This window comes from Lagopus muta, chromosome 15 (genome assembly GCF_023343835.1).
Source record: "Lagopus muta isolate bLagMut1 chromosome 15, bLagMut1 primary, whole genome shotgun sequence".
Taxonomy (NCBI): domain Eukaryota; kingdom Metazoa; phylum Chordata; class Aves; order Galliformes; family Phasianidae; genus Lagopus; species Lagopus muta.
In genome coordinates this window covers 12293850-12306673 of record NC_064447.1, presented here as the reverse complement: position 1 = coordinate 12306673, position 12824 = coordinate 12293850, and the positions used below count along the sequence as shown (strand labels likewise).

Genomic DNA, 12824 nt, shown 5'->3' with positions numbered 1-12824 from the left:
CAGGTTCTGCTTTTCACCTGTCATGGCAGGTCCAGCTTGTGCTGAAGGTCAGCCCATAGGCAACAGGCCGAGCACCAAACAACAGCAGCGTCCATTCTCTTTCCCAGCAGACCATAATCTTGCTGGGAACAGAAGAGCAGTCCCTGGAAGACAAGGAACACAAGGCAAAAGACTACTGGAGAAAGGAAACTGCTGGGGAGAGAGGAAAAACAAAGGCACCAAGGAAGAATTTTGAAACAACCTTTTCTCCAGCCAGGATCCAAGCATCCTCTCTGCAGCTGGCTTTATTTACATCATCTAATTCAGATTCTACATGCTTTGAAGTGCTACTGCACTTTTTTCTTTGAGAACAAAAATCACAACAACTGAAACAAAACAGGGAATGAGAAAACCCAAAGATTGAAATAATTACTAATCAAAGGAGAGGCCTGTACATGGGATGGTGAAGTCACTGGCCAGCTCTACCCAGTAATTTCTCTTCCTGTCAGCTCTGATGAGTTTTATATTTCTAACATTTCATCAATTTGAATCACCAAATTCAATTTGCATTCACAGATAAACAGAGAGGGAATAATAAATACTCTCATCTGACCTTGAAGAGTGAGACAGAAAATTGCCCTCCATGATTTCATTTCAATCCGAATCATAATGAATAATGCAGTTGGCCCCATCAGTTACCAATCTATAACCATTTGTGGGCTGGATGAGCTCACGTCCACGTAAATACGACAAAGAAAAACAAAACTTCTCACAGCTCTTGTACCAATCTTTTCCTTCTTCCCCCTCCCTACTCAGACAGTGCATTGATCCCCATGCTTCCCCACCAGCCCCGCTCACACCCAGCTGTAAGAGCCCGAAGGATTCCAATTTCTTGCACTGTCAGAAGTGAGGTGAGTGCACTGCACAGTTCTCTGCTCAATCCAATTCAGTACTGTGTGCGTTGTAAAGGTTTTCCCATGAATGCTCAGGCTCAGGGAGAATCCTCCATCCCAGCGAGCTGTCAAGCTGTGGGCTTGATTCTGCAGCCTGGGCACGAAGAGCAGAAACACAGCACAGACAGCAAGAGTGACCAATAGTTCAGGTGGCTGCTCTACAGCCAAACCCTTCCTGGGAGAGAAGAGTCATTCAGGAACAGGCAGCACAAGAGCTGTAAAGGATTAACAGGAGTGAAAAAAGGGAAATTTGCTTGAAGCAGGGAATGAAGCGAGTTGGAGAACGGCTGTGCTGAGCAAACTTGTCAGCAAACAAAAATGCTGAAATTCTAGGCTCTTGACAGTTAGATAATAGCTTATCTTAATAAATAAAGAGGATCAAAGTGTTTAGATGAGAAAAACAAAACATTAAACTCTCCACTGCAATATAACAAGCAAGACCTCACACTCATGACTCATTACAGCTTTGGGAAGCTTCTACAGATGTTTCCAATGACCTTTTCCAATGAGAGCTCATTTCCAGTGTGCATTACCATACTCCACAGTGAAATGAGCAGAGTATATTATTGTTCAGACACGCTTTTTTTGTACAGGTGAATTTCAGAATACTTGAATGAACTTACGGAAGGCAAAATTGTCAGCAATATTTCTCACAGAGCAACCCAGTGCTGGACCCCAGCATAGGCCTCATCAGAATTCCAAGCTGTGGCTCAGCCTTTCAGCAGCACGCTTTTGGCAGTGAAAACCTGTCCAGGCTTTCACTGGGAACTCACAAGAGAATTTGTAATGGATACTTGTTGACAACAAATAAACCTAGAGAATTAAGAATTACCCCTGGCACGTACCCATGGGACATCAGTGCAGATAAAAGGAAAGGAAGGGCTGAGAAACTGCTCAGCTGCCCCTAACAGCTGCTCCGGCACACCGCTGCTCTTGGCCTTTCTTTCTCATACACACCAATGTAGCTTTACCTCCTGCCTGCCTCCCACCCTCTTGCATCAAAGCAGTCTAGCATGATACAAGCTACACTAAATAGAGCATTAGAAAAGACTTGGCAATTATTAAAAGTACATTAGATGCATATTAAGACTGCAAAGTCTTAAAAGTCCCATGCCCAAATAACATGACCTGTAATCATGACTCAGAACAAAATCCACCATGTCCCTGGGTGGATCTGTTCTGCCACACTCTCCCAACAAACCAGGATTCACTGCAAACTGCATCTTCTTTCTGCAGGGTCTCATTTGCTGCAGAATTTGGAAGACTGATGAAAAACAGAAATTGCTTGAAGAGATTGATCTCACATTAAGGCAACTGAAAGCTTCTCCTGCAAACAGGTGATTCCTGTCCTCACCTGTGCCAGAGCTCCTATCTAATGCTATAGAGGCAGTCCTCAGGGCTCGGTCTTTAGGTTGTTCCTAACTTTGGGCTTGTGAAAGGCACTGACAGTGCAGCTGAAATCAACAGCAGTCTTCCATGCAGCTGTTTTCCACTGACTCAGGACATCCTGCTATCCTTAATCCTAAAGCTTTCCATGGCTTTTCCCTACTGCCACCCAGAGACACCCAATGTGAATCTTCCATGAAGCTGTTGACACTTTTACATCTTATCTGCACAGCACAGAGGCGTCTTCCCTCTAATTTCCTCCCCCCAAATTAACTCAAAGAACTTTCACACCAATATAAGGCAACAGGAATAAAGCTGTCACTGTGGAAAGAAGTGTCAAAATGATTAAATTTAGAGCTTGGTTACATCAATTCTCCTGCATCAATATTTTTAAATGTTTAATAATATAATGCTACACACTATGCAATCTCTTTGCAATGAATACTTTATACAGAAACCAGTCAGGTGGACAAGTAAATAGTCTTTATGTGGCAATTCACGATTCAAAATCACTAGATGAGCATAAAGGTCAGATTTGTAATTTTGGGGTGAAGCCGTTACAGGGAAATATATTTAAAGACACGGCAACCAGACTACTTTGGTTTTGTCTCACTCATAAAACAGCAGTTATCAACTGAAGAACACAAGAGCATCACTTTTGTGACTCAGTTGACCCCTAAGACAACACAGGCACTCATCACTTTGTCTTACAAGTTCAGCATGTGTAAGACACATGCATACTGTCACCTCTGCTTGGCTTATGTGCCTTTAGCGGACTGCCTTGCTCTAATCCCAGCTGTTAAAATAGCAAACCTCTGAGCGTTCTTCGTGGGTTTGCTGCAGCTCACACCACAGCACCTGCACCTGGAGCACTGGGGCTGTACTCAAGGCAGCAGAACTCCTTCTTTCCAAGCATAACGTTACCACTGAACTCACTCAGCAGTAGCAGGACTCAGCTTGCACCAATGCTGGGTGCCAGGCTGCCTTGGTTCCCTGGGGACGTGTGGAGGGGACATTTTGGGGCACTGTGGTTGCCTCAATGCTCTTTATTTCTCTCTCCTAGGATGTGGAGGAAGAAGCTTTTTAATACTCACTTCACCATACTAACATCATTCCTCCCCTCTCCATTGAACGTGGAATAACGATGACCAGCCCTAATAAATCTTTGCTGCCCAAGCTCTCATGTCCCTGTCAGACACTACTCAGTCCTGTTTCCCACAACTATGAAAAACTGATTTGATGCAGAAAATCAGATATTCAACTGCACCATACTCTGCTACAGCTGTCTGCAAAGAATGAAAACAATCATGAGTCTGCAAAATCATGAGTGGCAGGAGGTGAACAAGGAGCTATTGTTCACTGCCTCTTTCAGGTGGAGAGCTAAACAAATTAACGGACAGAAATTCATCACGGGCTATTAGCTACAAAAAGATATCACCTTTGCCTCAAGAAATCCTTAAGCTTTGAACTAAGGAAAAATATGAGAAGTATCACTCTTCATTTGCTCTTTTATTTGACTTCTCCAAAGCTCTTGGCATTGGTTCAGGCTGATCTTGGCTCTGATTGCCAATCTGGGGTAGGGAGGTGGGAGGGGGCTGCTTACTCTGAATGCATACCAGCAGATCTCATCTAGCTCAAATTTTACTCTGGTGCGCTTTTTTATTGAATTTTCTTGGGTGAGTACGCAGTCATCTCGTCTCTCTCATACATGAGTCATATTCAATTTCCAAACTATAAATTAGTAGCTGAAAAAAAGAACGTCTTTCCTCACAGATGCAGCATGCTATGGCATCAAGCAGTCCACCAGTTTGTGCTACCACAAGCTTCCCATCAGAAACAGTATTCAAGAATAGCCAAAATCTCCTTGTACCAAAGAATGAGGGCTGTATCTCTCTATTCTATTGGAAGAGGTTTTGTCAGCCGTTGGAATGGCAGCATGCTTCCGAAGAGAACTGTTCTCTCCCATGCTGCACAACAGCCACCAGCTCCCCTGGAGAGCAGGGACAGAGCCAAGCCCAAAGCAGGAAGAGATCTGCATGGGATCTTTACCAAGAAAAGCTTTCAGAGATCCCAATTTTCTAAAGAGCTCCTCTTTAAGGAAAAGCAAGCAAGAAAAGACATAAAAAGTCAACAGGAGTAAAAAAAAGTAGTACTATATGTGGTTTTGCATTGTGGTCACCTGCGTATAAAATATTCCTAGTTTAAAGCTATTTGGAAACACAACCCCTCATGCACCACCACCACCATCTCCCACCATGCGATGTGCACGCAGAGCACAGCGTTCCCACACTCATCTGTAGCTGTACCAGCCAAACCAAGAAGGTTAAGAACAGAGAACTGAAAAACAAAGAGGTGTTTGGCGAGGTCGATTGCCCTGACACTTTAAGAAATAGTACTGTGGGCTTTTTTTGGTGGTGTTCTCCTGTACTTTGCTTGCCTGGAGCCGCCCAACACTTTACAGCACCAGGACCTCCACGGCCCACCTTCAGTGCAGGTGCTTTGACAGCCAGCACATTGCCCATGCTCAACATGCCCTTCGCCTGCCACCTGCCTTCCATTATCGTCTCCCCTGTTGCCTTGCCCTACCTGGTTAATAAAGCTTGTTCGTCCTGTTTATTTCCTTATTGATTCACCATCCCCTGCATGGGAAAAGGCGTCAATGCAGTTAAGGGCAAACACCTGCTTGGAGACCACAGCTCCTTTCTGAAAGTGCATTTTATTCTCACCAGATAATAAGATTCTGTGGTTAAAAGAGCTTTCAGGTATTGGCATTGTCATAAAACGTTTCTTGTGTCCTACTTCACCAGAGCTGACAAACTCTCCTCTTGCTGTCAGTGGAAAAGCAGCACTTCTAAAGAGCTTTGGATACTTTTGCATTGCAAAGTGAAAAGGAGAAAGTGAGATATTTCAACAATGTTCCATTTCATTCCAAAGCCCCATAAAGAAGAAAGAAAAAAGGTTTCTGCACAATCACTGTAACAAGCAAGCAGCTCTCTTATTAATCTCTCCTTCCTTCACATCCCCTGGCTTGGGGGCTTGGAAAGTTGACACTTGACTTGAAAAATGCCAACTCTAAGCAGTTTATTTCCTCTTGAACTTTAAAAGCTGACTGAGACAGAAATGACCTTTAAAAAGGCAGGGTTAGTTCCTGTATGAATTGATAGAAGGACTCTTTGCTTACACAGCACAGCAAGGTACTGAGCAAATCTCCTCCGCAAACAGCCCTTCCTCACCACAGCCAGAGGAACACCATGTTCCATCACAGGAGTGGAGAACACAGCACCTGCTGACCCAACTTCCCCCTGTCAAGAGAGGAAGGCCCACCACGACAACGCCATGAGCCGCGGCCTTACCTACGCACAGGACAGACACCGCAGGAATAACAGCCTGCAGATGCAATAGTAGCTACTGATAACCCTGTCTGCCACACCAACAGCCAGAAATCAGGCAGAATAATCTTGTGTGAGATCCACCCCTCAATCAGTGCCATCAGATGTCCAAAGAAACACCACATAAGGATTTTGCAGCAGCAGGATAACCCTGAGAGTTTTGAGAAAGGAAATGAACAAAGTGAATGCATAGGGCAGTAGTGGCATGGGACTGCACTGGAGAAATACAAGTGTACTTCATCCTCTAAAGATGGCTATCCTCTAAGAATGACTACTTTTTCTTTTTTTGTTTTTAATATCTTTCCTTTCTCCCTACTCTTACTCTACCAAAGCATGCTGACTCCAAGAAGCAGAAGACTAACAGAGTTTGGGAATCTCCATCGAACTATGAAGCATCACTTTGCCATCAGCAGCAATGAAATGCTTCCAATTTACCATCAGCCCACTTGCGCAGAAGCACACATTTCATAAAGAGAAGCCCAGGGCTATTCTGTGCAGAATTTACTTTTTCTTTTTTCTCTGGAAGGAAAGCACGCATCAAACTCACCGAGGCAGAGAGAAAAAGTCAAGCCCTATATAGTCTAGGTTAACTTATTAATAATGAATCACTTCTCTCATTATTCCTAACATTGGGCAACATGCCTTGAGAAAAATTAAGCGGGGGTAGAAGAGATGGGGAGTGATACTTGGGTCTACAGTGAAACTGAAGGCACAACAAAGAGCCACAGCTCTCAGGGGAAAACTGAGTGGAAACTGAAATGAGGGCTCAGCAGCTCACTGCTGGGGGACACTGAAAAAATTCCTGTCCCTGACACCCATATGCAGTATTGCAGGTAAGGATTTTCCTTTCTTTTTTAAAAAACACACTGATATTCTGATTGGGCTTTTCCTATGCAAATAATCACCAGAGGTCTCGGAGAAACCTGCACATTCCAGCAGTGCTTGAGACAGACTCCCACGTCCAACATCATTCTACCACTTCTTTTTAATGGCCAATTTAACACGGTTTAGCCTCCAACCACTGTTTTTTTTCTTGCACACACTGCACAGGAGAATCTTGCTCTTGTACGTAAACAAGCTTTCAAGCATCATGAAAACAGAGAATATGAAAGTATATGGTAGGTGTAGAAGTACTGAAAAACAGATTTGCCCGACTAATACATATTAAACTCAACATTAAAAAGCGATAAGAAACTGCCATCTTATCTACATGGGAAGTACTCTTCAAGGCTTCTAACTTGCGCCTGAGGGTTTGAATTAAAGCAACTCGCTTCCCAGGGCATTTTTCTTGCAGTAAGTTGTCTGTGTAGTTGCTTTGAGGACTCTGGTCCCCCCCTTTGGCACAGCCTAACAACCCCTATGGGAGCAAATGGTTACATGAACACAGATCAGAAGAATATCTTTCAATGAACCAGGAAAGATGAAGATCTCGATGTAAAAGAAGAAAATCTTCAATTTATTGGATTTTTATTGGATTTTTGGAAAGACATTAAAGGCAGGGAAAGGTGCAAGTCTGTAAAACTTGGGACTTCAGTCACTGGTTGTTCAAATACTTCTTTACAGTGGATGGGAAGCTGGACGTGAGCCAGCAATGTGCCCCTTACAGCCTGGAAAGCCAACCGTACCCTGGGCTGCATCCAAAGAAGTGTGGTCAGCAGACTGAGGGAGGTGAGCCTGCCCTTCTACTCTGTTTTGCTGGGGCCTCACATGGATTACTGCACCCACATGGGGAGCCCTCAGTACAGGAGAGGCATGGAGATACTGGAGCACATCCAGAGGAGGGTCCCAAAAATGATCCAAGGGATGGAACACCTCTCCTGTGAGGATGGGCTGAGAGCTGGGGCTGTGCAGCCTGGAGAAGAGAAGGTTGCAAGGTGACCTGAGAGCAGCCTTCAGTACTTGAAGGGAAGCTACAGGAAAGAAGAGGACAGACTGTTTAGCAGGGCCTGTGGCAGCAGAAAAAGGGGAAATGGCTTCAAGCTCAAAGAGATTTAGATTGGCTATAAGGAAAAAGCCTTTTATAGCGAGGATGGTGATGGAACAGGTTGCCTACTGACGTGGTTGATGCCCCATCCCTGGAGACTTTGGAGGAGAGGCTGGATCAGGCCCTGGGCAACCTGATGGAGCTGTGGTGTCCCTGGGCATTGCAAGGGATTTGGACTAGATGACCTCTAAAGGTCCCTTCGAACTCTAAGGATTCTACAGTTCCATCTTTAATCACAGTATTTAAAATATCTCCAAATGAACATAAATTGAGAAGTCTACTTGGAATCACTTAAATCAATCTAATGAACAGTCAATCAATTTCACTTGAATTCATGAATACATTTACATTATTGATTTAATAGCTCCAACTATTACTTACTGATAGCATTCAACAGCCTGAGAATTATTTGAAAATCCATAAGTGCATTTGCCTGTTATAAACTTCATACAGTTTTTTTTTTACTGCATTAAGTCAGCTCAAAGCCTAACCTTCTTGATCTCAGTGCTTTCCTGATATTTCTCTCTAAATCTAGACAACGATAGCCTGTTAATCCCCAGTCTACTTAAATTTCCCTTTTTCAGGATCTTGGTGTTGCCAGGGAACGTTCTTTAGGATGAGATGGACTAGATGATCTGCAGGTCCTGTTCAATCCCTATGATTCTGTGATTGTGAAATAACACTATTCCATGAAAAAATTGTACACCGTAAAATTTAAGGATTTTTTCAGGCTAAAGCCAGTTCAGCACACACCTCACTGCTGGCACTTATGTTCTTCAAAGCCAGAACAGTGTAAACTGCTTTAACTGAGGGCACAAAGGAGAAATCACTCCAGCTTTAGCCAAAACTGAAGATAAAATAAATGCTGAAGGCTTGGTTGAATTTTAAATACAGGACATAGATAAATTTCACAGCTTCTATGGCATGACTTGGTACATCCCCAAGTTCTGCTTTCCCATGGCAGTCACCTTTAAAAATGCTTTTTATTCCTTACAGAAAGCATTGGCAATTTGCTTAGAACAAACATATATAAGCTCCCTATGTGGTCTCATAACAAGATGTTAAAAGAAGACCCTGAGTACAAAAATATCTCCAATATTTATTCCACTTTCTTTTAATTCCACTCTAAAAACACTATCAGCCATCACATTAAATAGCACCATATCTATTTATGTAGAGCTAATTAACAGCGTCTGGTTTTGCTGACATCTCAAGACAAATCTTTCTGCCAGGAGAGAGCCCTGACAAGAGGAACCAACGGATCCATACGGCCGCCCCACAGGCACTGCTCGCCTTCCCTGCTGAATCCTCAGCACCAACATCAATCTGACAGCAACTAATTGTGCTTATTCTCACCACCTTCCCAAGCGAGAGGTCCCGGGAATCCTACATGGTGCATTAAGGAAGCTGCACACAGCACAGCTCTGCAACAGCGGGGAAAATGAGGATTTCTGAGGGGATTATAAGTGCCAGACTCGCAGGGCCGGCAGCTTCATTAGGAGAAATTAGTGTGGTTCTGTATGAGATCTGGTGTGAGTCGATTAAACAAAACTCTGATGTACCTGAGTGTAACTGACTACAAGGCTCTGCTGGTAGCTGGGCATTTCTAGAAATCAATCCGAAAATTCAATGCCTCCAAAAAGTAAGGCAAAACAGCCAATGATTACATTTAATAGCATCGCGGTAGATCTAAATGTAAATGCAAGGAAAAGCAGGCTGCACATAAATACAGGACTGTAATAGCTGTGAACACCTCGCCTTTAGGAACACTTAATTTATTTGTAAAGGCAGCTTCTGAGCCTCCTGCCTGCTCCCTCCTGGGCCCCATAAACTGTGACTGTGTAACATAAAGCTGAGTCTGCCTCCAAAGAGCAGCCGAGTGGCTCAGTTCCCATTCTGATCTCCACGTGGAGGTCATATCTCAAGCAGGCTTTGCCCACGCTCCTCTGGGCCGAGCACAGTGAGCATGCTGCACGCTTGCCTCTCCCATGACCAACTCAGACACGGCTACAGTCCAAATCAGTACAAAACAGGCACTGTACTGCTCATCCAGCCATGCTGGCCTTCAAGTATTTTAAACTTATTAAATGCAGAGCTTATGCCTATGCCACCTGTTGAACACGTAATCTGTGCCTGGTTTCCCTACATGGCATCACCATACTTTCAGCTGTCCCCCTTTGGTCCACTCCAAAATGGCAAGGCTGCCGTTAGATATTTCACGCTTGGACAAAACCTGATACATGAAAGCAGAAAGCACACCCTCAAGCACGGGGCTGCAGGTGGCCGTGTGGCTCAGCACATCCTGCACACCAGCCACAGCCACGCAGGGGGTTCTGAAGAGCACATATGTATTGACATAAACTTGTATCTCAACATATTGCACTTATGGATAACAGCACAGCTCAGGAAATAGGAAATCAGTGTTTCATATTCCCCGTAAGCCTGCAGCAGCACTTAGTTAAACATCACCTTCCTGCTGATAGCCTTCATCCACAGACACATGCAAATGTTCCAAGAACTGTTTTCGCTTTGCTTCCATTTAAGATACATTAAGCCTGCAAAGCAAAGGATGGCAGTGCAGCATGCTAAGCAGGGCAGGCGCTTCCAGAACTGCTTCTGAGCCACAACAATTAAAAGAATTAGTGATCTTTTTAATCTGACCAGAGTGACATTATTCAGAAATGGAAGAACCGGCATAAAAGGAAGCAATATATTTTGTTTCACATCTATCATTCTTTCTCTCTCGCCTGGCTAGCAGTGAGCCTGCTGCTGTCACATTCACTGTCTCTATTCACAGCAACTTCTCTCTGAAAATGGGCAATGCCTTTCCCAAACAGATAAGCTGACAGAAAGGAGATCAGATGATCTGAAGCACATTTCTTACTGAACTGTCTCAAAGCTGTGCAGCTCACAACTAAAGGCTTTCTCAGACCTGGCAGGAGCACTGCTAATCCCTGGTGTTTCTCCACCAACACAGGAAACCAAAGAGAATTTCTGGGAGAAAAAAGAAAAACGCTGTGTCAAGAGCTGCTGTAGTTTGAGTGCTGGGGTCTCAGCTGTCAGCAGGCAGGGAAGGCACCAAGGTCTGCAAGCATCAGGATAAGGCCAAGATGCATGACTGCAATTAGTTCAGACCCAGGGTCAAACTCTCCAGCCTTGGTGTGGTTCACCTCTTTATTCCTTGGATTGTTTTCTCTTTACATGAAAATTCTTGAAGAAATTGAAACTGAAGCATTTGTTTTTAATCCTTGCCATGCGTGTTTAACTGTGAGAAACAGACCAAGAACAATACTCAGCACTTTAAGAAGTAGACAATATTCATACTTTCCATATAAAAACAACCAGGTCCGAGATAATACTTTACACTGATTCAAGAATTCTCTTTTTACATTTCTCAAGCCAAAACCAGCAGGCAGTGCAGAGCCCTGCTGGAATGAAACAAAAAGCCTGAAATCTGAAATCCCCACACATCTCATCTCATTTTTTGGGAAAATCTCTTCTTACAGAAGCATTGCAACACTTTTCTTCCCCTTTCATCTCCGTGAAACAGCACACCATTTCCATTCTCAGGAGCTGAAGCACAAGGGCATTAAAATCCAAACAGAGCCACTATGATGACCAGCAACCAGTTGCTTCTATGAGAACTCGGGTGCAAATCTTCTTCCAGACCACGACAGCTCTGAAGCTCCCCAGACAGCTTTCACCTAGACATGAGTAATAAGGCCTGCAATTCCACTCTAATTTCCTCAAAAGGGAAGAAACCGACAGAAAGTCATGATGCTGAGAGAACAGAAAGGCTGGGCCAAGTTAAACTGTAGATTTTGTACCACATGCAGCAGTCTGAACAAATCAAGATGGTAGGCAGATCTCTCCCAGGTGACTACACATACACCCTTAGAAGCAGGGACATCTTTGGCCTGAAGACAGACTTAAGACTTGATAGCAATCTATTTTCTACTTCTCATAACACTTCATCTAGTCCTTAACATTAAATGCTATCTAAAATGGATATAAGAACTTTCACGCACAGCCACTGGAATGTTTTGCATTCATAGCTGTGATGACAATTTGATTTCAAGGGGGAAAAGGAACAGGCTGTGGCTCTGGGCTGGCATTCAGCTACTCCAAGCTGCCCTGAGCCCTCCAGCTGAACCTCAGGCAACCATTTAACCTCCTCTGCATCTCTGTTACTTATCTGTACAGTGCTGTATGTAATTAGAATGTCACAACACTCATCTAAGTATTTATTTACATGATAAACATGCAATAAGTCCTAGCATTAGGAGCACTGTGGTTATCTAGGGATGCAGAGAAGAAAAACTGTTCTCAATGGAACATTCAGGGCTCAAATAATATCTCCTCTCACTATTAGAGGGGAAAAAAAAAACATACATAGCCAAAGCCCAGAAATTGGCATAAAAGAACTGTTAGGAGACACACAGCAAAGTTCTCTGTCAGTATCAGTATAGCTTCAGTGCCAGAGTACAGTAAAGAAAAGAGAGGTCTGAGATGCAGCCAGCCAGCTCAGAAGGACAAAAAAAATCAGTTGAATTTCAGATAACAAAAGATAAATGAGGGGAGACAAAACCAGTTAGCTCTGCACCCATGTAGGTTTGGGGAAATTGGCCATTCCCTGCTGCTGCAGTGGGAGCTGTGCTCCAGGCATCACGGTGCCAATCACCCCCAAAAGGGAAACAGGCAGCAGCAGGACAGCAGCCAGCAGAGCCCGGTCCCCAGGAGGAGCACTTTTCACCTCTGTCTGCATGCGTGGTGGGTGCACTTCCAGGGGGAACTCTTCCATCTGGGACACAGAGGAAGGGCAATTCTAAATGATGACCACAAACTAAAAATGAAACCTTAGCACTCTCAGCAAGCTGAGGCCAAGGCTGGCAGGCAGTGACATGCAGCATATTTTACCACAAAGACATTCAGCTTACAACCCTGAGCCGTACATTAGATTTCCTGACACACAGATCTGCTTTAGCAATCCGGTGGGGACGAGGAGGAAACAAAGCATGGTGCTGCTCTTGTGCTTCCTTTCCAGACCTTCCACAAAGCAGTGGAAGATAAGCAGGGAAGGTGCTGATTAATGAACCAGCAGATGATGTTCAGTCACATTGCTGGAAAGAAACT

General features: G+C 44.1%; 1 protein-coding gene across 12 annotated transcripts in view; it reads right to left on the bottom strand.

The window, feature by feature from the left end:
- Positions 1-12824, bottom strand: part of MAD1L1 (mitotic arrest deficient 1 like 1) — a 320154-nt gene that overhangs the window by 233560 nt on the left and 73770 nt on the right. For 11 of the 12 annotated variants that reach the window (XM_048961389.1, XM_048961390.1, XM_048961387.1 and 8 more), the window contains exon 11: positions 18-143. The exons of the other annotated variant lie outside the window; for it this stretch is intronic. In XM_048961389.1, coding sequence (XP_048817346.1) covers positions 18-143 — 126 coding nt within the window. The remainder of the gene's footprint in view (positions 1-17; positions 144-12824) is intronic. 12 annotated transcript variants of the gene reach the window in all.